Source organism: Rhinolophus hipposideros, assembly GCF_964194185.1.
Source record: "Rhinolophus hipposideros genome assembly, chromosome: 18".
In the NCBI taxonomy this organism is placed as follows: Eukaryota; Metazoa; Chordata; class Mammalia; order Chiroptera; family Rhinolophidae; genus Rhinolophus; species Rhinolophus hipposideros.
Window position 1 is genome coordinate 53,086,280 of NC_138064.1, and position 25,877 is coordinate 53,112,156.

At 42.1% G+C, this 25,877-nt stretch overlaps 1 protein-coding gene across 2 annotated transcripts in view; it reads left to right on the forward strand.

Annotated features, from left to right (window-relative positions):
* Nucleotides 1-25,877, forward strand: part of POU6F2 (POU class 6 homeobox 2) — a 361,096-nt gene that overhangs the window by 228,182 nt on the left and 107,037 nt on the right. For both annotated transcript variants that reach the window (XM_081080022.1, XM_081080023.1), the window contains exon 4: nt 22,441-22,772. In XM_081080022.1, the coding sequence (XP_080936148.1) occupies nt 22,441-22,772 (332 nt within the window). The remainder of the gene's footprint in view (nt 1-22,440; nt 22,773-25,877) is intronic.

Here is a 25,877-nt window from a genome sequence, read left to right on the forward strand (position 1 = left end):
ATATTCTTTTCTTTTGATCTGACACTGCTACTGTTCCACTTCTAGCACTGGGCAGGTGGGGCGGGGTGAGCTCTGGGATGGTAGGGAAGGGGCATCTAGTCTCAGTGCCTAAGGCTTCCGTTCTCTGATCAGCAGTGAGGGTTTAAACCACTGTTTTCAGCCTTCTTCCCTCAGTCTTTTCTCTGAGGTCTCTGCCGTAAGCGTTGCGTTCAGCTTTGTTATATGCTGCCCTGTGGGCCATAAGCGGAGCCCTAGCAGTCCGAGTCCTTCCCTCTCCCGCACCTGTGGTAGTTCTGGAATGCAGTGAGCTCGGAGCACTGAGCTAGGTCTGCGTCCTGCACCTGCGTGGCTCCATCTCCACACTTCTCCCTTCCCTCCTCCCCTGCTCGAGTGATTCTCCCACCTTTAGATGAATTCAGTAGTGGGCCTCTTCGTCTTGCCTGTCTGCTGTGCAGGGAATCCTTTGTGGAGTTATTGTTGTTTGATTAGTTGTAAATTCCAGAGGAACTTTACAGAGGCTCACCTCACACCGCCATTTTGATGACATCTCACAAATATTTGGAATTTTAAGCAGTACATTGGGGAGTCTGCAAACCAAATCTTCTTAGGACAATCTAATGAATACTTAGATTTTGGTTTAATTGACCATAAATGTATTAGAAGGAATGTCAAAGAAATCTCGAATTGTTCTTTCAGCATTGTTGCAAAAGTAGAATTTGACGTTTACAGAGAGGTAGATTTTCAGTTTTCCAAGAAAAGCACCTTACAGTCAGAGGTAACAATGGAACTGACCTCATCGTAAACACTGAGCTCCCCACCAGTGGCAAAGTTGGCTGTTTTCTGGGGACACTGTGAAAGAAATTCCCACCGCATGAAGGAGTAATGACAGCCCCCAAGCTCTCCTGCTGCTCTGAGATGCCGAGTACTATTCACACGGGGCACCCCTAGTTTCCGTTGCTCCACTGTGTGTGCTGGTGTTTTGCAGAGGTTCACATTCAGGAACTGGAACTATACTCCAGCCTGCAGTCTCTGCTGCTTCAGTAGTCCTGCTGGCTGCACACTGACCCGCACGCTCCCCGCAGTGGGCAGCTGCCATATAGCTGGCTGACTGGTCTTTCTTGAAGAGATTCACAGTTCAACCATATTTCCAACAGGAGAAATGCATTTACTGTAATTCAATAAGCAGATCACCTCATATTTCTTTTGAAAATTGTAACCGCATTATTGTGACTTCCAGGCAAATCCTTGATGTGGGCCTTGGTTGGATCAAAATTCTACGTTTGCCTGCAGTAAAGATAAAAGCCCTATGAGAAAAATCTAAAGATTCTAGAGAGTTGAGTTAGTTGCAGGCATTTTGGTGGGAGGGCACATTCTTGCCAAGGGAGGAAGAGCATGAAACAAATGTTTTTGTTTGTTTGCATTCTGATGTTGTTGTTGTCATCTTCCTAATAATCATATTTTGTGTGGCTATTGCTGAGTCCAGTTGACAAGATATAGAATTCATAGTAACACTCATTGCTACAGTCAAAATTTGAAACTCTTATTCCTATATTAAAAAATTACTTATTTGGTATGGAAAGTGGGAAGCTAAATTAATCATGATTTTATGTTATAGGACACATAAACTAAACTGTAGCAAAGACATTAGAGAGATTTGAGGTTCTAGGGGAAAAAGAAAAGAATTACTCCCAACAGTTTCTTTACAAACGTACCCTCCTGAGCCTAAATGAATGCCATCAGCTTTCTGAGCTTTAAAGTAGGTGACTTTTCAACAGTCTCTTGGCCACAGAACCATGACAGTGATAACATTCCTAAGGATGGTCTGGATGAAGTGCCAAGTGGTCAAAATTAAATATAACAAAACCCCAAACCTCTGTGGTCTTAAGTACAATGTGTTTCATAGCATTTCCATGATAGATTTATGGTACTGTTTTAGTATCCTGCTTATCGATATAGATATATAGATATAGATATAGATGATATAGATACAGATAAAGGTATAGATATAGGTATAGATGATATAGGGAGAGGGAGAGGAGAAGGAGAGAGAGAGACAGAGAGACAGAGAGAGAGCAAGGAAAGAAGGAAAGTTTGTGTTTCCCATTCATTGCGGAGTGGGGTATTGCTATGTACAGTTTAGGACTTTAAAGGGAGGTTGCTGTTCTAATTCCATCAGCCATCTAAGAGAATCATCTCTCCATTTGTAAATGTTTCCTTAGTAACTGATAATGTTAATTTTTCCAGAGAAGTATACAGACTCTGGGAAACTGCAAGGACTTTCCTGGCCTGACTCGTGACAGGTCATTTGCACAGGGTCTTAAGCTGTCTGTGCCAGTTAACCGCCAGGGGGTTAGAAGGGTTATAGGAGGTTGAATGTGGCATATAAGTACTCAGTGAATGATCTGTAAAGTGTTTGATGGTGTTAGTTGGTGTTTTCAGGATGATAACTCATATTGTTTGAAAATAAATGCCCCCTAGTTTATGCACAGTTTCCGTTCTCCCCATCATTCTGGCCTCTCATCATGGCTATGGGAGCAACAGGATACCTTCTCTTTATCCCTCGTTAGCCCATTCATTTTTCTCCTTCAGACTCCCCATCTCCCTCATAGATCTCTCATTTCAGTCCAAGTTGGAGTCTCCAGTAGCAGGAATAGTGAGTGGTTGTTTAGGGATAAAGGAAAGAATGAACATTTTGGATGTTTCTGCTTCATGGCAGGCCCTGAGCTTTACATGCACTCATCATATTAATTTTATAACACCTATATGGAGTCACTAATTTTTGTAGACAGAATACCTAAGATTCAGTTAAACAATTTGCCCCAAATTAATTATTTCAATCCTTTTGACAAACTTGTCCTATAAGGAAATCCAGTTAAGGTGAGAGAAGTCGATTGAGAGCAGATTGAGGAGGTTCTTGAATTCAAGTACTATTTAACACTGTGTTCTAATAATAATGGTGGTAACAACACAAGTAAAAACAATGAGAGTAGTTATAGTAATAACCGTAACAATAGTAGTAACAGAAGTACTGATAGTAGTAGAAATCTTAGAAGTCATGTGCCTCTTGATCTGTTGATGGGGTTCAATATTCAACTTGCTACCTTTCCAAAGCTAGGATGCTCAAATGGTTACATTCAGGTCCCTGAGTTTATAGAATTTGAATTTATCTTGTTGCCGGAGACTCTCTGGGCACTAGTAGGGATATAATGTTTTGATTTCCATTTTTAATTCTAATACTAACAGAGCAATGGTGATCTTAATCAAAGCTGCATTTGACACTCATTCCCACCAGATCCAGGAACTTAAATGAGAAGATCTGACAACAAAGGGTTGGAATCTCAGGCACGACAGCTGGGAAATACCTAAGGAGACAGCTTGCCCCCAGACATGCCCACTGGTTGCAGTAGAACGGAGTCACCCCACAAGGGTGCAGGGCAAATCAGGGCTTGGTGGGCAGGGGCCTCAAAGAGGCCCCACATCTGCAGAGTTCCTTCTATCCGTTCCCATGAAGATTAAGACTTGGGAGCCCCGGGGAGTCTAGTGCCCAGTGCCCTGTGCATAGTGTGATCTGAAAGGCTTTCACTTTCTTACTCACCGTCCGAAGTTTGCATCCACATGCTTCCAATGTATGTATTCCTAAGAGAGCAGCAGTTTCCTCCATCCTATTGCTCCACTTGACTGTAGCTGGAGAAAGATGAAATGTCGCAATTATGGTTTCCAGAATGAAAATTGATTTTATTAACTGCCTAATAATAACAGAGAAAAACTTACTCATGTGAATTTGAGCCTTTTTGAACATTCATTCTCTGTTCAAATTCTTCTATTTGAAAAGTGAGAGGCAAAACCAGAGGGTACCCACGCAAGCATGGCCCAAGATTATAAGAGCTTCCCAGGGACGTGGGGTTGTTTGAGTCTGTGAGGAATCCAGAGCTCACCTTCCTTCCTGAGATGAGTGAGAGACTATTCCAGAGCAGGAATCTCTCTGTCTCAGATCCCCTCTCCTCTGCAGTAAACTATCTCTTAGGCCAGAAGGAAGTAGATGTCACCAAGATGCTTCACCGGCCTTGAACATATTGGAGGGACAATGTTTCCCAGAGGACCCCTAATTCAGTAGCATGTAAAACTGACTCCCAGTCAGCTGGACCTCGAAACGGGCTGCCCTTGTGCCTGGTGCTCGCTGATGGTCTGTAAAAGCCAGCATATGCTCAGAGAGCTGCAGTCCTTTCTCATGTGAACGCCTCCTTCTTTAAAATTCCAGATTTGCTTGGGAGCAATCACAATGCCTGGAACACGGTAAGCACTCAGTAAATATGTGTTGACTGAACCAACAAAGATGGATACACAATTCAGTTGTTGTGCCAATGATATTTTTCAAGTTTAATAATTTATGGTCAAAAGCTAAGAGATAATAAATTACCATGGGGATTTTTTTCACTTACTTGTGTTATCTTAGATAAAATAGTTCTTTAAAAAGAAAGTTTTCAAGGCTTTTCTAATGATTCTACTCATTTAATCATATATTTACAGGGATAGTAATTATTAGATTAGAACGGCCTCTAGAACTCTAAGCCACTAAAAGTCTTCCCTTGATATAAGTGGTTACTGATCAAGGTATATCCATAATGTACACATAAACAATTCTACCCTTTCTTCTGTGTGCTTGAGCAAGCTATTTAAAGTCTCTGGGTCTCCTTTTCCTTATTTCTCAAGGGTAAGGTTGGGTTTGATGAGTTCCAAGAACACTGACAGCTCTGATTCGTATGCACTTGGCAGAATTCTGAGAGAGGAATCCTCAAATTATAAGTCACTCGTTCACTGCGATTGGTCTCTTAAACACTGGGCCCTTCGTTTTCCCTTTTTCATCAACCTGACTCTCACACCAGTAGAAACAACTGACTTTCTTAGCACTTAGGATGGGTTTTCTCTCTCTTTTCCTACTAATCTTATTGCTATCCCACGGGTTGTAAATATATGCTTACATATGTCAGCAATTTGCTGGCTATGTTATCTGCATATGCCACCAAACAGTTATATTTTGAATAAGAAATATGCCTGGTTGTTTGTGGTGTCAAACGTACCCAGCACAGTGCCTGGAACCCAGTGGAGACCAGAACTACTCAAGTAGGGACCAACTACCTCTGGCATCAGAAGCTTGTTTAAAAGGTGCCAATTCCTTAGCCCACTGGAGATCCACTTAGTCAAACTCTGTGGAGGTAGAGGCCCGGAGTCAGCCTTTTACGAGCATCCTATTAGGTGATCCCTCAACACCCTTGGAGTTTGACAACTCTGCTGTATACAGTCGATAAATATGTGCTGAGTGCTGAACGGTTGTTTCCTAGGAAAGGGACACTTACTCCTCCTCCCAACAAAGGTCTTAGATTCACAAGGGCAACACCAGGAAGAAAAGGGGAAAATGTTGCCCGGGACTCAGGGGTATGTCCAAGAGAGGACTCAGCCTGCAGCAGCAGTGACCAGGTTCTTGTCTCTGCTCAAGAAAGCATCCAGGAGCAAGACAGATGTAGGAGAGTGCAGGGAGTTTATTAAAGCAAAAGTACACACTTGGGACAGAAATGCTGGGAATTCAGAGGCTGAGTTGTGCTGAGGAAGTCGAGATCAAGGGGTTCTATAATTCGGGGGCAGGACGTGGGGACATGGCGCTGATGTGGCTCATCTGTCTCCTCCCAGCAGTTGGGATCCTCAGTTTCCCACTTTTTCTTCCTTATTTGGCTCCTCCAGAACTGTCATGGCCTCAGGTGCATGACGGGTGTCACAGTAAATGCAATGTAAATGACATAATAATGACATTATAATTAGGTAAAGGTCAAGTCCCATCACGGACACTGGCTCTGCCAGGTTCTTGTTTTTCTCTAGCTGCAGGTACCAGATATAGTTTCTTGTAAAACTGAAACTAGGGAGGTGCCTCACTTTGTATTTTGAGGTCAGTTCCCTTAGACTACTTATCCTGCCTGGAAAAGACCATGCACTTAAACCGGCAGTTATTAAGTACCTGCTGCAAAGGCAGTTATCTGCCCTCTTAGGAAAAACAAATCAAGCCTCGGTTCCTCTAAAGTCAGTGTAACCATATATTGAACAAGCAGGACTTGTTCAACTTTATTTTGACTCCCACCGTCACTTTAAATTCATTGACTAGTGCTGGTTCTTCCCCTGCTTCCAAATGACAACTGAAGGAGGTCCCACAGATCCTCTGGTCACTCCAGGTAATGCACACTCCTAGGTAATGTTCTTGTTCACTTTAATAAGAACAATGTACAGACGCAGGTAACAGTCAAAACTCCAAACTAGTTTAAAGTTCTCCTCACCTCCTACATCCTCTGTCCTGACCAAGATCCTGCAGTTGGAGAATGGGGTTAGTCAGCTCTCTCTGCCCCCACATCAAGTTTCTGCCTCTCCTCCCCTGACGATCTTCACTTTTGACACCTTCATGGTGAGCAAGTGTGTGTGGGAAGTAGATATGCAAGTAGATCAACTGGAATGGAGGTCACACGTAGCAGAATGGTGGGAGCTAACACCAGAAAATGGGGTTATGGCTAAGCTGTGAATGGTTTTAATATGAAGGGTGAGGATTTATACTTATCTGGGGAAAGTATAGAAACTGAAAATCGTTAAAAAGAAATATTAACATATCACGCTGTATCAGGATTGGTCATTTGCATGTCTGTTTTCCCAGAGAGAATGTGAATAAACTGCAGGAAAGCAGAATCAGAATCTAATTCATGTTTATTCTTCCTGCATATTCCTTGGCACTTACTTAGTGCTTACTAACTTTTTAGAGTAAGGAGGGAAGATAAGTAGAAAGGAAGGAAGGGAAGAAAGTGAGGGAGGAAGAAAGGAAGAAGGGAGAGGGACACGTTGGGGAGAGAGGAGCTGTACTTTAAATATACATAAAATATATACATAAAAACAGGAGACTATTACATTGGTCCAGGCAAGCAGCGATGAGAGCCTTCATATAGGGAGTGAGTAATTTATGTTGATGAGATGCTATGTTGCTATAAAATTTCATTTCTCATCTAGATCCTCTAAACAGTTTTTCTATAACCTGTTCAGAATTTGTATTTAATGCCTTAATTCATTATAAGTAGAAAGGATCTATAAGTTTGTGATACCAACACTGTTAATGAATTTCTGCTCATCTATCCTACACTTTTGCCCAGTTTCCCTGAAAAACAGAGCGTGCATTTGCTGGTGGCAAGGAGTAGAGAGTGGCCGTGGAGAGAGGAGATGTAACTGACCCACAAGGCACCCACACCACACGGCCAGTCTGCCCTTCTACTACCCACTCACTTCACAGGGAACGCGCTTGGTATACCTGGCTGACTATCACATGCTGCTAGCCCAGACATACTAAAAACCTGACCTTCAACACAAACCCACTTAATCCATATGCTGTATGATGTTTCTCCTCAGATTTGGTGGAATTTGGGTCAGCCCTGAGTTGTGATGACATTTTTCTCTCTTCTAAGATTATGATTTAATCTGCCTATCTCAAACCCACCTGACGCACTTTTTTTGTCAGATAACCTTGCAGGACATTCTAAGCCTGTCATTTCCTTTTCGACCACATTTCATACACATATTTCATGCTGAATTTCTGTAGTGCACCTTCAAATCCTGAACACTTAAATGTTCGTTCACTTCCTTTATGACCTTTCTAGTTCATAAACAAAATTAGTCTACAAAATTTTTAGAACATGGCTCTAGGTGTGTCAGGATGGCTACCTTTGCCTGTATAGTTATAAAAAAGAAACACAGAAATTTGACTTTTTTTTTTTTTTAATAAATCAACAGCATTCCCCAAAGTTAATTTAGATCCTGGCCCACATATAGTCTCCTAGAAACATGAGCAATGGATCTCTTTAAACTCCAGAATTCTCCTATGATGTCTCTCGTTTTTTGAGCCAAGCCAGAGCAAGCACATGACACAGTTAGGGTAAGGAGAATAAGATAAAGTTAGCAAGTGGCAAATCAGATTACAGTTCCCTGCAACTACCATTTCTGAATTATTTAGTGAACATGTGCTATATGCACGTTGCTGAGAGAAGGCGGGAAGGTTAAGAGGGGAAAAAAACAAAACCTGACTAAAATAGGGTTACCTTCCATAAGAAACTATTTGTAAAAGAGGAAATCAGGTGCATGTTATTCATTGTAATGCAAGGCACCACATGAATGTCCCCTATCAAGTGCAGAGAGCTATTCATCACGGGAATGTGGGTACCAGCCCCACCTGGCAGGGCAGCTGCTACTCAGCTCCAGTTCCCAAACAGGAACAAGAATCATTTTGCCAGACCTTCTGGATTTTTCTTTAAGAAAAATGGACAATACATATTTTATGTAGACTCCCCTGATTTTTTTAATGTTGTCAACCAATTCAAACTTTTTTGAACTGTGCTTCCGTAAGCTGTGTTGTCATATACCGCCAGCTTCTATCTGAACCAGAGGGGAGCACGCTCAAAGGGGGTTAGAATGAGTCTGGAAAGGTGGGCTGGAGACAGAGTGCAGTCATTCTCCAATATGGACCAAGCACTGTGGTTTCCATTCGCCAGATGATGGGAACTGCCATGCATTTTTGTTTTAATTAGTGGTATAATCTTATCTGTGTTAGAAAAATAATTCTGGTGGTAGATGGGCACATGACTTGATAACAGCTGTTGGATTAATGAATGAGAGAGAGTGAGGGAAGGTAAGATATCAGAGGCCTGTTAGTAAGCTCTTTCAATGATCCAGGCAAGAAAAGACATAAAGAGGTTAACCTTAGGAAAATGGAAATGGAAAGAAAGTAATAAATACAGAAACTATCTCAAAAAGAGAGTGCCGTCTTTGTGGAGGTAATTAATTCTGTTCACCAAATTTTCCTGGTTCTCCTCTCTGGGAGTTGATAGCATGGCACTTCCTGGTCCCCTTGCATTTGAGTAGTACCACGTGACTCGTGGTGGCCAATGAATTGTGAGAGAAAGTGACAGGATTACTTCAGAGAGAACATTTAACTCACACCCCAAGAAGCTCTTTCCTTCTGGCATCATCCTCCTAATGTTCAAAATAGTGAACACGCCTTCAGCGTGGGCACCTAAGTGACTACAATAAGGTAAGGCCCTCTGCCAACTTATGATGACATTGTTAAAACTGAACTGGCAACTTAAGATGCTTAACCATAGAGCTGGAAGGACTATGGGTGGAGCTGTGTCCCTTGTTGACTCTCTAGTCTTGACTGCCTGTTGAACTCTATGGTAACCTCCAGTGGGGAGGGATGTCAATAAAGGAAGGAGTCATGTTGGGCTTGGGGCTTTTCGCCACAGAGGACTGCCCTCCAGGTGCAAGCATGCTTGAACTCCTTGGTGGTTTCGTTTTCTTTTCTTTTCCCGAATAAGCCATTTTCTTTTGGTGGATTATCTGGAGAATTATTTGGCCAGTCAACAACATGAAAAGAGAAACTTTGCTGGGCTAAACCACTATCCTAGGGCTACCTGTTATCACAATATAACCTAATCTAACCTTACTGATACTTTTGTGTTTGTCTCTTGTGTCCATGCTGCATTATAGTAACAATAAGGGTACTTTACTTCCCATAAACAAGATCAACCAGTCTAGCAGAAATCCATGAGACATTTGCAAAAACATTTGTACGATAAGTAATAAGACCATGTTACGTTCTAATGTCATTAATTTACCAACATCTGTTGCTTTTTATGAATTTTCCCAAGATTCTTATTTTGATAACTCTTTTCTTCCAGTACTGTTATCATTAATGCAATTAATAATTTCAATGAAATTTCAATGGAATTATTAATTGTCTTCTTTTTAACTTATTATATATGAAAGCTTAGAATGAACTATATAAATTGAATGGCTAATTTACACTTTAAGATAACATAACCAAATTAGCCATGTGTAATGCAGGGACTCAGCTACCGCGCTCCCTGCACAAGAACACAGGATATGGTGAGGCCAAAAAGGAAAAACGACGGAGCCATAGATAGGGGAGTCATACCACTATATTCTCGATGGCAACTGGTAGAGACAAAAAAGCAAATATCTGCCAGTACCACAATGAGGTGTCCTCCTATACACCAGTCTCACTGATGGCCAGGTGAGACACAGGAAATAGTATCAACACAATCCACAATCCATAATCCACTTGCTAACTGCACTTGCTAGCCGCAATCTGCACCTGCTAGCATAGCCACAGCAGTTATAATAGTGGCTAATGGCTAACTGGTTACAACTGATGGCCATCTGATCACAGTTGATGGCCATCCACTACACGAGCCAACACCTTTCCACGTGAGGTTGAGAGCCTGGAAACTGCTCTCTGGGACTCTGTCCCCACACCATGCAATATATGAATTGTCTTACTAAAGAATTCTATAGAAATGGAATGAGAAAATAAAAATGATAATATTTATTATGTAATATGAGTAATTTCTAAATAGTGAACAATTTGCTGTATAATTAAAGTCATTTTGCAACATGTTTCTTTTTATTGAATCTGGAATAGAATTGCAAATCTGGCAAGTATATATTTTTAATTCCTAGGTTTCGAAATATAAAAATAGATGTAGCTTAAGGAAAGCATTATAATTTATTGTACAGGTCAAGAAAAGCTAGGATACATGTGGTCCTAGAATTGTGCCTGAGTTTATAGTTCTTCATCTGCAAAGTAAGAAGATATATACACTATCTCCTCATCTCAAAAAATAAGTAAGAACCAGATGAGGTAAAATCTATAAAGCTTTTTGGCAACCCTGAAGTTGTTGATAGGAACAAAATTGTATTCCCTGTTTAGGAAGTTTAAAGTTCAGCCTAGATAAGGAAGGGTTGTGGTGATATGGGGGAAATTCAAAAGAGGAGAGCATACATTCTCAAAAAAGAAATCTCTTGCCATACATTCTAACATCCCCAGCCTTCTAAAGGAATCAGCCACCGCATCTTTGTCACTTAACTTTTTTTAATCTGAACTGACAGATCACTGGAGAATAACTGTAGAGAATAATCCCCACACTGGCAGAGAGGATGGATTAAATCAACCATGAAAATAAGCACTGGCCCGTGTGTCTACAGCCTACAAGAAATTTGAGTGAACATAGTGCCATATTTAAACCAGGCACAGTATCCATTGAATTGCCTGTAATATTTTTTCCTGCAAGTGTCCATTTGAAGGGAAATGCAAATGTTGATGCTCTGAAAACCAAGGTACGTCTTGCTTTGTGTGATAAGTTTAAAGAATTATGTTATGATTTTATTAGCACAGGAATATAAAATGAGCACACTTCCTCTCTTTTCACCATATCGATAGCATCATTTTTAGTGAATATAGCTTCACTTCTACCCTAATTGAAAAGTTTCCCTGGAAAAACCATGCTCAATAAATGTTAGCTATAATTTTAAACCTTTTAACCTCCAGTTAAAAGGTGGATTGACCTTCTGAGAAGAGGTCACCAAAGATATAAATAACTTTTTCTCTTTTATGGAGGAAAAATAATGGGATTGAATGTTACATGAGCGCTTCTTTGAACTGCTTCCCAGCTCACCCAAATGTACTTTCTGCCTTTAAGCTCATATGGTATTAAGAAGGGATGGTGGCATATTGAGTGACGTACTGTGAATCTCAAACCTCTCAAAACAAAACAAAAAAATACCCATAATTATCCATGGAGAATTGGAAAATGAGCAGAGCATGGAACTGATATCCAAGAGTCTCATTGTTTCCACCATATTCTTCACCAAACTTCTGCCAAACTCCATAAGAGAAGGAAACCAGTAATTATGGGAGGTTTAGGATCTGCTGAGGAATAAATTTGGTCTCATCTGTCCAGCAAATGGATTTCAAATAAAAAATGAATGTTTCTGTATACAGCCTATGATTCCATACAGGTTATGGAAAAATCAATCAAGCAAAATCAAGGAACAGAATCTATCTACTGGAATTTAGTCAAAATTCACATTAAAGACCTAAGAGTTCTCATTTGATATGGTATCACCAGCTGAAGAAGACTTGAAAATCTGATGGAAATGACAGGAGGCGTTTGTAATGCAGGGTCTCTGGTGCTGCTCCCCGCACAAGAACGCAGGATATGGTGAGGCCAAAAAGAACACCCACGGAGCCATAGATAGGGGTTCATACCACTACATTCTCTCTGGCAGCTGGGTTGGAGACACAGGAAGCGAGAGCCACATGATCCTCAATCTACCATCCACTTTGCCAACCAACCAACCAACCAACCAACCCCCTAGTGTAGCCATGGCAGTTATATTAGTGCCTAATGGCTAACTGGTTACAGCTGATGGCCATCTACTACCCAAGCCAGCACCTTCCACATGAGGTCGAGAGCCTGAAACTGTTCTCTGGGACTATGTCCCCACACTCCACCCCTCCAGGATCTCGCCTCACAATCTTCACTACAAGCGTCTTTCGCAAGGGGTCCTGTGTGTCAAGAATCCAGCCCATGAGAAAAAGCCCCAGTCCAGTTCAAGCAATGTCCCTGGGGGCGTGCCTTGACATCCACTCACTTTCTGGGCACAGCCAGGCTTTCTCAGGGTACCACCAGTCTTTCTGGGCATAGCCAAACTTCCTGGGCACAGCCAGTGTTTCTCAGGGTACCGTGCTGGAAAAATAGTGGCTCACAGCCAAGGTGCTTATATATTCTGGATAGTGGCCAGTCGAGACACAGGAAGCAAACATCCTCCTGCACCCCAACAAGGGGTCCTCCTGCATCACAGTCTTGCTGGCGACTGGGCGAGACACAGGAAGCAAACATCTGCCAGTTCCACTACATGGTGGTATGTTCCCAAACAAACAGTCAAGCAGTCCATCAAATCAGGGATGAAAGGCAATTCTTCGTAGTCCACAGTCATTCGCCAGGGCTGTGTGTTGGCCACACAATGTGTGCCCTTTCCGCAGGGTGAGGGCTCCACGTCCTCCCCAATCTGGGGGTGAGGGATGACCTTGACTTCACGTGCATCCTCCTCCCAGGATTCAGCAAGCATTTCCTCCTGGGACTACAAGTCCCGCATCTGGGCTGCCTCAGCAAGCACTTCCCAGCCCACAGGGCCGCAACGACCTTCGTTTTCTCCGGCCTATGCAGGTTGGAGAACCATTCATGTCTTCCCACCCCTCCATGGGGATCCAGCTCTCAGGCAGCTGCTCCTCATGGGCTTTGCAAGACAGAGTGTTCACGCACACACTGCTCCACCGCCCTTCAGAGAGCTTTGCCTGGCACCATGCCCTGCTCACTGTGCCATGTATAATGCAGGGTCTGTGGTCCCACTTCCTACACAAGAACGCAGGATATGGTGAGACCAAAAAGGAACACCAATGGAGCCATAGATAGGGAGTTCATACCACTATATTCTCACTGGCGGCTGGGTTGGAGACACAGGAAGCAGGAGCCACATGATCCACAATCTGCCGTCCATTTCTCTGCCAATGAACCAACCAACCCCCCTAGCTTAGCCAAAGCAGTTATATTAGTGGCTAATGGCTAACCAGTTACAGCTGATAGCCAACTAGTCACAGCTGATGGCCATCTACTACCCGAGCCAGCACCTTTCCACGTGAGGCAGAGAGCCTGGAAACCGCTCTCTGGGACTCTGTCCCCACGGCATTAATTTAAATATTTTCTGAAGGAAGAGCTTGTTTAAAAGTTAGTGTTTGTAGAACTGCATTTTCTTCCTTTACTGGTGCTGTATGCTGACGTGAGGAGCAGGACATCCACGCCAGGTTCCTCACAGTTAAAAGGTGTAACAGTGGTGCTTTCCCTATGCTGGGGAAGAGTTTTGTTAGGCCCCAGGTTGTCCTAACTAATTGTGGGGACAAAGCCCCAAAAAGCAGTTTCCGGGCTCTCAGCCTCACATAGAAAGGTGCTGGCTCGGGTAGTAAATGGCCATCAACTGTGATCAGACGGCCAGCAGCTGTGGCTAGTTGGCCGTCAGCTGTAACCCGTAGGCCGTTGGCCACTAATATAACGGCTGTGGCTACGCTAGCAGAAGGGAATGGGGGCTAGCAAGAAGATGGTGGCTGGCAAGCGCGGACTGCTGTTAGGCAGATTATGTAGATCCTGCTTCCTGTGTCTCCAGCCCAGCCGCCAGAGAGAATATATCGGTTTGACTACCCTACTTATGGCTCCGTGGGTGTTCCTTTTTGTCCTTACCGTGTCCTGCGTTCTTGGGCGGGGAACGGGAGCAGAGACCCTGCACGACAAATGGCGCAGCGAGCAGGGTCCCCTGAACGACACATGGCGTAGTCGGCAGGATACAGTGCTGGCCAAAGCTTTCCGAAGGGCGGTGGAGCAGTTTGTGCGTATGAAAGCTCATTCTGAGGAAGACCAGGAGGAGCAGCTGCCGGAGAGCTCGATTCCCATGGAGGGGTGGGAAGATGTGTATGGTTCCCCAACCAGCAGAGGCCGGAGAAAGTGAAGAAAGCGAAGGTTGTTGCCGCCCTGTGGGCTGGGAAGTGCTTGCTGAGGCAGCCTGGATGCTGGACTTGTCCCAGGAGGAAACGCTTGCTGAGTCCTCCGTGGGACATGAGGGTGAGGTCAAGGTCATCCCTCACCCCCAGGACAGCCCTGGCGAATGACTATGGACTATGAGGAATTGCCTTCTATCCCTGATTTAATGGACGCTTGGCTGTTTGGGAACATACCACCATGTAGTGGGACTGGCAGATGTTTGCTTTTGTGTCTTGACCGGCCGCCATTGATAATATGTAAGCACCTTGATGTGAGCCGCTGTTGGTCCAGCACGGTACCCCGAAAGGCCCAGAGAGAGAGTGGCAGTGCCCTGAGAGCCCTGGCTGTGTCCAGGAAGTCTGGCTGTGTCCAGAGAGAGTGGCAATGCCCTGAGAGGCCCTGGCTGAGTCCAGGAAGTCTGGCTGTGTCCAGAGAGAGTGGCAGTGCCCTGAGAGCCCTGGCTGAGTCCAGGAAGTCTGGCTGTGTCCAGAGAGAGTGGCAGTGCCCTGAGGCCCTGGCTGTGTCCAGGAAGTCTGGCTGTGTCCAGAGAGACTGGCAGTGCCCTGAGGCCCTGGCTGTGTCCAGGAAGTCTGGCTGTGTCCAGAGAGAGTGGCAGTGCCCTGAGAGGCCCTGGCTGTGTCCAGGAAGTCTGCTGTGTCCAGAGAGAGTGGCAGTGCCCTGAGAAACTCTGGCTGTGCCCGGGGAGACTGGTGGTACCCTAAGAAGCCCAGGAAGGCTGGCTGTGCCCAGAAGTACTGTGGTGGTGCCCTGAGAAAACCTGGCTGTGCCCGGGGAGACAGGTGGTACCCTAAGAAGCCCAGGAAGTCTGGCTGTGCCCAGAAGGACTGGTGGTGCCCTGAGAAACCCTGGCTGTGCTCAGAGAGCCTGGCTGTGTCCAGGATATTGCATTCACCTCCAGGCTCCTCGCACAGGGATCCTCGCGGAAGACACTTGTCGCGTAGATTGTGAGGCGAGACCCTGTAGGGGTGGAGTGTGGGGACAAAGCCCCAAAAAGCAGTTTCCAGGCTCTCAGCCTCACATAGAAAGGTGCTGGCTCGGGTAGTAAATGGCCATCAACTGTGATCAGACGGCCAGCAGCTGTGGCTAGTTGGCCGTCAGCTGTAACCCGTAGGCCATTGGCCACTAATATAACGGCTGTGGCTACGCTAGCAGAAGGGAATGGGGGCTAGCAAGAAGATGGTGGCTGGCAAGCGCGGACTGCTGTTAGGCAGATTATGTAGATCCTGCTTCCTGTGTCTCCAGCCCAGCCGCCAGAGAGAATATATCGGTTTGACTACCCTACTTATGGCTCCGTGGGTGTTCCTTTTTGGAGACCCTGCACGACAAATGGCGCAGCGAGCAGGGTCCCCTGCACGACATTGGTCATAGAAAGTTCCAGCTCTGGTTTCCCTCATTTGCATCCTTCAAACACCTTTTTGTATTTCTTTCTCCTCTCCTACTACTAGATTATCTCAAAGGTTTTATCTTCAATAAAACTGCATTTTTTAAAGAAATTCATATGCATATACCCTCTTAACACATATTTACAATTTTAATCAATCAAAGATGTTGATTACACTCACTTAAAACTTCTTAGCAGCATGAGTTAACTAGTTTCACCACACTGGATTAGCTTTATTACAGATTAATCCATGCAGCTTTATTAGGGTATCCACTGACAGATAAATGGATAAATAAAATGAGGTATATGGACCTTGAGGTCATTATCTGAGTAAAATATGTCAGACAGAGAAAGACAAATACTGTATAATTTCACTTACCTGTGGAATCATCCTTAAAAGAATCCAAACTCCTAGATACAAAGAACAGACTCATGGTTGCCAGTAGAGGAACATGGGGGTAGGGGGTGTGAAATGGGTAAGGATGGTCAAACGGTTGTAAAATATTCCAGTTGTAAGATATGTAACTCGGGATATAATGTACAGCATAGTGACTATAGTTAAAAATATATTTGAAACTTGAAAGTTGCTAAGAGAGTAGGTCTTAAAAGTTTTTACCACAAGGAAAAGAATTAGCTATGTGTGCTGATAGATGTTAACTGAAACTGTGATCATCGTTTTGCAATACATACATATATCAAATTATGTTGTATACCTAAAACTAATAAAATGCTACAAATCAATTATATCTCAAAGAAAGAATTTCATTAAGTTTATTTTATATTAAAAATAGTTCATTACTTCCTCTGGAGACCCTGATATATAAATACATAAGTCATATATATAAAAAAGTATATACGTATGTACATATACATGCATATATGTGGATTGTGTTTATATGTACATTATATATGCACAATGTGTGTATGTATACAAATACATTATGTATATGTACATTGTGTGTGTGTGTGTGTGTATGTGTGTATATATATGTAATTCCTTCATCTATAAAATGGTCATGTTTGATTATGATAGACAGAAACATCTTCAGATTACTCTTAAATGGGTCCCTCACAATATCAATTCCACATATATGTGTAAGTTTGGGTCACAAGAAGCAAGATGATGGGGTTCCAAGGTCAAATGAGGTTGGTCAGTATGGGATGAAAAATGTTAATCAGGTTTCTTTAATGATAAAATTCTAAGTCATTCATATTCTAATGCTCACTATGGATTTCCAAAAATAGAATACAACACGTAATGCCTCCCAAATTATTTGACCATGGAACATTTTTCAATGGGCTATTTCTGGGAACAAGCATCATCTGGAATGATCTTTGGGAACATTTCTAGGGCTATCAGGAGCAAATGTTTATTGCAGACTTTTCAAAAGAAGGTTCACACCTCAGTTGGTGTCATCATTGGAGCCCAAAGAGAATTCGCTCCCAACCAGGGTCTAGATCTCAGCCTGGGGAGCTAAAGAAACTCAATCTAATTTAGTGCCCTAGAATGGATCAGAATATCACAGTGACGACGCTCAAAAAAAGAGACAGATTTATAAAACCAGAATGTCTATTTTAATTTACAAAGAGAAATATAATTGTCAAAGATATCTAATGTGATTGTCCTTTGGCCAACACTTTCTCTGCTTGTAGAAGGACAATTCCATGAAAATCCTTATCTTGACAGAAGATTTCCAGATGAGTATTAACAAAGAACAAGTCATGTCAATTATTCAAAGAGAAAATGGCCACATAAATCTCCACGATGGCCTATATCTTCCTCCTGAACTTGATAGGTCATGACCTCATACCCAGAACTGGCTCCTGTAATGCATCTTTCTGTGCTTGCAGTAGTGACTAACCTCTGTCTGATGGATACTGTGTTTCCCTGAAAATAAGGCCTACCCGGACAATCAGCTCTAATGCAAAAATTAATATAAGACCTGGTCTTATTTTGCTATAATATAAGATCGGGTCTTATATTAATATAACATAACATAACATAACATAACATAACATAACATAACATAACATCACATAACATAATATAATACCGGGTCTTATATTAATTTTTGCTCCAAAAGATGCATTAGACCTGATTAGGGGAAACACGGTAGTTACTTTCTAGCAATAAGAGTATGTTAAAACTTGCATCAGTTCAAGGCCTTTAATGGAGCTGAACGCTAAGCAAGAGGAGAGCAAGAACCATTTCTGTTTTGTTCAATCCGATATCAATTACCAGCACTCTGTTCAATAATTAACTGACCAAGTTTTTGGAGACTGAAGAGAATCTGTCTCTTTAATTTGGCTTGGTGATAGATGTAGATGTAGATATAGTATAGGTATCAATATGGATATGCATGTGAATATGGGATTATATATAGATATGGTGATATATACGGTATATAGATATGATATATATGATATATATATATATGGAGAGAGAGAGAGAGAGAGAGATCCTTGTCTATATAGAGATAGTCAAAGGAACCTGATATGATTGTGCTTTGACCCACCCATTACAGACAAGTTCCATGGAAATTCATATCTAGTCGGGGCATTTCTTAGTGCCTTATTTCTTAGTACCTACATAGTACAATCACCACTGACAGTAATTTTTAAACACTGTATTTTGATTCTTGGGCACTGAAGTCACTTCCCTTTTATAGAGAACTAGAATTCCCCCGAGTTTATGCCGCATACTCACCTGGAACCAATGACTGACTGATGTGAGAAGGAAAAGAAGGATAAACTCTGAGGTACAGTTCATGCTTCAGTCCCCTGTGGTGAGAATAGACTGGGACTTCACCCGAAATCTCACCCCTGCTTTGCTTCTCGCCTTTCCCTATCCTGTTTTCCTTACTCTCTTCCTGGTGTCTCCTGGAAGCCCTTCCTTAATAAATCACTTGTACTTGAATTTTTGGCTCAGGGTCTGCATCTGGGAAAATCCAATTTAGGAGACTGACTTTACTGTAAGGTTGTTTAGAGAATTGATGAGAAAATGAATGACAAGGGCATAGAACAGTGCCTGGCATATAAAATTTAGCTATTATCATACAAAATGCAGCCAAAATTTTGAAACTGATTTTTTAAAAAATTTTTTGTCAGTGTATTGCATGCATGTGGTTGAAAATCATTTCAGTACACAGGGTTTGTGAAGAAATGCCCAGGACTCAGCTATACTCTCCACCCTCAGGATTACTTCCCCAAGGAAATCACACTTAACCATTTAACCATTTCTGGTTTCAGGTTTTATGGGCTTATCTACATATTTCTGAATACTTTCCATTTACCTCTGTCTCTTGATTTATTAGCTTTACATATCATCTGTTCATTTCCTGCTATGATGTATGAGGGCTTAGTTCATTTACATCTCCCACCTTCTCTTCCTCCCTTCTCCTAATAGAAGTATAACGCTATTTTTAGTTAACTTTGTAACTTTAAACAGCATATTTAAATCCCCATTTGTTCTGTCAATTATGGAGTCCTCTCTTGATTTCCCAGTTAGTTCCCGGTCCTCTTCCCCTCCTTCCTCCCACAAAGCTTTCATTTCTACAGTGTCAAGAATGGTAACATTTATGTTCTCATTAAATCTTTCCTGACTTGTTTACAGCTTGTTTCAAAAATTGAAAACCAGTCAACACTTCTAACCTTATGGCTATATTATTATTTCATTTAACTTTTGTTATCATATTATTGTGTAGGTGGCTTTGGCGTTTTTCAGACAGGAGTTCCATTCTTGTGCATCCCCCTCATGCTTTTCCAGGACCTACCTGAACATATTTTCTTGTGCATGATTGTTTCCTTGCAGATGCCGAATTAGTTTTTGTAACTTCGAGGTTTCGTTTAGGTTAATGCTTCTCCAGGCAAGCTTCAGGTCATGGGGAAAAAATGCCAAGCAATGTGAACTCACTACCATAAAGGAATGAAAATACATTTGGGATCATGTCTCATTAGGAGGTTAGGGTCTGCTGCACCTACCTACCCGTCTGCCAATATCTATCTGCCAATATTCCCCAGTCTTTCCTGTTCCTAAATGCTGAATTAGATAAATGCTTTTCTAACCAAAATGAAACAGGATGTATTTAAGTCAACCATGAAACTAAGCACTGACATATGTGCCCCCCACCTGAAAGAAATTAGGACAGGCTTGATTTGAATCAGGCAGGAGGCCAGTTGCAATCAGTTTCCCAAAGTCTGTAAGTCCACCCAGAGGAGAGATCCAGCCCCACTCCCCCAGGACCCTCCAGATTGCAGAAAAATCCTGGGAGGTCGGAATTGAGCTGGGCTCCCAGATCTTCAGTAAGATGTGACTTTGTACAATAGTTGGGGGAGGGAAGGGAATGGCAAAACTAGACCATGATCTTAAAGTACCAATAAATGGGATGATGACCGGGTATTTTTATTATATAAACTTTATTTTTTTAGAGCAGTTTTAGGCTCACAGCAAAATTAAGCAGAAAGTTCAGAGAGTTCCCCTTGACTACGTATTTTCCAGCCCTCTCTCACGCACACCTTCTCTGCCTCTAGAGTCCCAGAGCGCTTCGGATTTACATGCAAGGTAGGCCACACACCAGACTGAGTGTTTGAGCAGACCTAGAGTAATTCATTGACCCATTGAGGATTTGCCATCCCAGCTGCTCCAACATGGAAGCCCTACATAGTACATGAGGCCACAGAATTAATTGGTATTTGGTGTCCCTGGGAACTGTCAAACTATCGTTTCACTACTACAGCTATGCCTTGCTTTAAACAAACCTGATTCTTTATTTTAAATCTGGCATACACAGCAGTTAATTGGGAATGATCCATCTTTCCACCACTTTCACAAGCTAGGTTTCTCACCTTTTGTAAGGTCTAAAGTCATTCAAAACTTCCCAGGACTTCTGTTCCAGGCAGTTCATTTTCCACATCATCCTTTAGAAATATCCCCTGAGCCATGCTGACTTCTGGGTGTTTCTCCAGCCTGGAATATCCTCCCTTCCTTCCTTTCAAGGTATGAACCTCACTCTCTTGAACCCTCTGCTCCTATTCCACATCCTCTATGATTGTCACCTTGGTTCTCTCTAGCCCACAGAAGCCCCTCCCCTGATCTCCCTGGCCATTTAATCCGTGTCCACACTGCTGACCATTTAGTCAATTCACACATACGCATCAACAGCTACCATTAGCAGGATTCTGTAACAGCTACCCTCAAACCTGATCGTTTCTCATGAGTTAATCTTATTGCCACAAATAGATTATAAACTCTTTGAAGGCAGGACTATGTCTCCTTTTTAAATACTATGTACTACCTAACATAGGACTAGTACCTAACTGATATTCAGTAAATCTTACAAAATTGTTCTTAGCTTTGCAAAAATACTCACTGGTTTATTTCCTTAAAGTAACTTCTCTAAGTGTCTTCATCATCTGGACCAACGTACACACATTTCTCAAGAATATGTTGTATGAAGACAAGCATGTGATATGTCATTTTACAGAACCACTAGATTTTTTAAGGGAGCACTTTTTAAAAATAAGGACTAGTTTAATGTTGCAAACAGGAGTTATTACCTTTGGAAATCTTGACAAATTCTAGGTAGGGGAGGAGCAGGAAAACTTTGCAGCCCCGGCCTCTGGTTCCACACTGATCCTTATATTTATTTGTAGGCTTGTTACAAAGCTTTTAGACTGAGATGCAGGCAAAGAAGGAAGTGAAGTTGTTGCAGTAATTTTCTCTAGATCATTATTTGGCCAAACTAACTGTCTTCCTGCTGCAGAAATTGTTCCGTGCTAGATGGGCATCTAAGAACAAATTTAGAGTGCTCGATGTTGAGACAATTTGTCCCACCAACTCTTACATTTCACATAACAAGAAACCCTTAAAAGATGATTTCATTCCCTCAGTTCCTCGCGTGTCCTTGAGGTGCTAGTGTGTCTAGTCACCACAGTATACCGTTCATGTCACCTTTCGGTTTGGGGGTTTCTGTCTCCTTGATCAGCAGGCAAAAAATTCAGACTCACTCTTTTGATTCTGCAAAACTGAGAAGCATGTACTATCTTTAAATTAAATAAAAAAAAAACTTGAAACTAACAAAGCTAAGCAAATTGGCAGAGCTCTGAAGTAGCAACTGAAAATGAATGACACAATTAATGGCATTGATGATGGAAAGGAGATGACAAACTAGTTCTCTGTTCTTAACTCCAGTTGAGCATTTACTAAAAGAATTTAACTGGTTGAACTTTAAAACTCTAAATCACATCTTGAAAGCCTACGTGTATTTCCCAGCAGTGTGGGGGTGGGGAGCAGTACTTCCACAAGACCTCCATCTCTAGTGCATTCCTTGGCTCAATGCCTTTCAAAGAAATGCCTTGGTAAGTTACATTCTTGTTCTCCTTAAAGTTTAAAATTTTCCAGAGAAGTGACTCTTTTTCTCCCACAACCTTCTTAAGTACCAAAGAGATCCAGGCTGAGAGGGGAAACTTTTTCTAAAGGAGAGCCTTCGCAGCTCACACAGGACAAGCGCCAGAGACACAGCAAGATATTTGTCACGTTTGTTTCACCTGCACGTTGTTCCCTTTCTTTCCTTGCAGCTACCTCATCCCTGAACTCCCAACTCCAGCAGCTCCAGCAGCTCCAGCAGCTCCAGCCACAGCCGCCACCGCAGCCAGGCAGCCAGCACCCGCAGCCAGCCCCGCAGGCCCCACAGCAGCAGCCCCAGCCGGCCCCGCCTCAGCAGCCACCACTCGCCTCCCAACAGCTGCCAGCCCCACCATCGCAGCACCAGCAGCCTCAATCCCACCAACACCCCCAGCACCAGAACCAACCGTCTCCAACTCAACAGAATGCAAGCCCCCCTCTGAAACCCAGTCAATCTCCAGGACACGGCCTCCCGTCTCCGCTCACGCCACCCAATCCTCTGCAGGTATGCTCCCCATCCTGGCCCATGAGCACAGAGCACTTTCCATGGGGCTGTGCCGTCCCCAAGGGCAGAGGCCAGCAAAACTCAGCCTCCAGTTCTGTGGCATCTAATTCAAATTGATCTCTTAGACATAAGGAAGAGGAAGCAAATAGCCAGCAACCGGGGATACAGTGTGAAGGAAACAAATGGAGCCCATTGATGTGGTCCTGCAAAGGATAAATGTTATCTGCTTTCTCCTGTGAGAGGCCAGCACTGCAAGTGCACTTGCAGCCTGTAATAATTCCATTTTATGATACTTTTTGAAGGCAGCAAAGATAGCATCCAATTAAAATTATTACTAGCACAGTTTTGTAGCCCCGTGGAGAACTGCATCTCCTGTCCATGAGGCATGGTGGTTATTTCTCTATATTATGAATACAACGGTGTCTTACCTTAAGTACTTTGTGCTCTTTTGTTTCTATTTTTCTAAAGACTCTCTGGGGTTAAGAGGGTGAAGAAATTTAGCCCTCGTCTTATGTCCCAGATTCCAACCATCACTCCATGGACTAACAAGTACTCTGAATGCATGCCAAGAGCCTCAACAAATACGCATTATAAAGATGTTCACAAAATTATTTTTAAAAAAATAATAAAGCTTCTGTATATTTACTTTATTACTGTGAGGCTGAGGGCCTCTAAAATAAATATTTCAGGCTAACCATGGAAGCTCATTTCTAATCCACTATCATTGAGGAACATTCAAGAATGTATAAGCTTATAGTTCAGGAAACCATTCCTAAGTTGGAGGCCTTTGTAATAAATTAGCTTCAAGTTCCAATGACTGTGATGTCAACACATCAGATCCAGAAAAGAATGGCTCAGTTTTAGACTTACGTACTGCTGTTTTTCCCAGTGAGACTCCCGATGACGACTTAGTATACTTGTGGCACAGCGACAAAGTCCAGCAGAGTGAGCAGCCTATGTACTCATTTCATATGCCAGCTTCCCCCACGCCTTGATGTGGGTCACGCAGCCCTTCCCTACCTTAGGGCTACAAGAGCCATCACACCCTTAGGCCCGAAATAGAAAAGTATAAAAAGTCACAATAAATTGGTACACGGACAGAAAGGCACTTAGTATTTTAGAACAGACTTTGTTTGTTGTCCCATAACGTTTTTCTTATGAACTTTGATTCTCAGTGGTGGCCCAAAGTTTTCCTGGAAATGAAACTATTTGGGTGAGATAAGTAATTTTGTTTTCCTTGGCACTTGGGTCATGGCTACTTTCAGTTTGAACATTTTCCTGAGTCGAGTTTAAAGATGTATTTTTTTTTAAATCTCACAAGTATGAGACAGCGTAATACCAGGACTAAACTTGAACACAGGCTTAAAAAGTCTTCATTGTATACTTGGCATCTACAGAGAAAATAGATATAATCCAATTTACAAGGGGCATGATTACAGTGATCCTAATGTTGTCAGCATTTGGAATTCAAAGCTATTATCCCAGAGAATGTTTAATGCTTTTTAAGAACAGTTAAATTAGGTGTATCTGTGCACCATATGATTAAACACTTCCTCTTTCCAAGCCATCAAAATAAGTTAAATTACCCAAGAAAACACCTGTCCCCCTCTGAGGGATGAGGTTACTTAGCTCTGTCTGTCTCCAGCTGCACATACTCCACTAGTCAGTCCTTACAGCTGAGTGAAAGCTTGGAGCTCGGTGGACATCAGCCTTCTCTGAACACTGTCAATATCTTATCAATCTCTATCAGCCAATGAAAGCCAAGTGTACACAACCCATTTGAATGGCTGTTGACAGGACTTCAGATGAGGTGACCAGTCAGCTTCATGGAAATAAATTCTATTAGAATTTCTAAAAGTACTTTTCATGGTTTCCCATGGAAATCCAGGGGCTGTTTTGTTTTGTTTTTTGTTTTATTTTCGCAACAAATGAGGGCTCAGAGCCACAATTCTTTCTTTAAAACCCTGAGAGAATATTCTAATTTTTTACTGCTGTAGTTTTAATTTATAAACTTAATTAATCCACTGTTAAGATAATAGTTTAACTTCTTTGGATCTAATGGATGACTACCAAAGGAGTGATTTAAGAAAAACTTTTAAAAATATTACCAAATGGATAAAGAACTGATTTTGAATAAATCTATATCAGTAGAAATAAAAGGATTCCTCCCCCCCTTTACTACAGGCATGTGTAAAGGAAATGGAGAATTCCATGGTTTTGAAATATTGGGTTTTTTTCTACACTAGCTGAAAGGTTTTTGAGTTTGTGAACATGGAATGTTTAAACATTTTAAAAAGAAAAATGTGTAAAAGGAACTGCAAAGATATTTAGCTGTCAAAGGTAATGATCTTTATGAACTAGAATAAAGTGTTTTTGGTTGGAGATTATTAAGGGAATAAAGGCCAACTAAATTCGTATATGACAGCTTAAATTCTATTTTAAAAAAATTTTTATTTGCATGTGGGCTTTATCTTTTTACGTTATTCAAAATCTGAGAAATATTAGTTTAGAACTATGCAACTTAGATTGTTAAGGAAAGCTAGTAATTCAGAAAATATTTTTGTTAAAAAAACTGAAAGATAACAATTATTTTTGAAACTATACAGATGTCATGTATTCAGAAAAAATAATAAATGAAAGTGGCTTATGTAGGTATATTTAAGAGAGGTCATTTTTAGAAGTGAAAATAATTAATAATGCTGGCAGATAGTAATACTCTAGATTAAAATTACTGTAATAGTTCTTGTGAAGTTTTCCCATAATGCTGCAATATATATATTTTTTTCATTCTTTAGCTCAATTCCATGAAATGGGTTGCATTTACAAAACCAGGTTGTTGTTTCAAGACAGATATGAGTCTAAAATATCATCACTTCAGAGAAGCCCAGATAGAGGAATAAATTCATCCACAAATTTTGATCGCTCAGGGTTATAGGAGGGCTGCTGGTCCAGAGTGGAAACCAGAAGCTGACCCCTAGATGTCTGTCTTTAGATTCTCTATTGAAACTCAAAACCTGCCCACCCATCCATGTTTGGAGAGAAGTTCCAAACATGGATCATAAACACAAAGATCTTGGGAGGCCAGGCAGTTAGTCTAAATAAGTC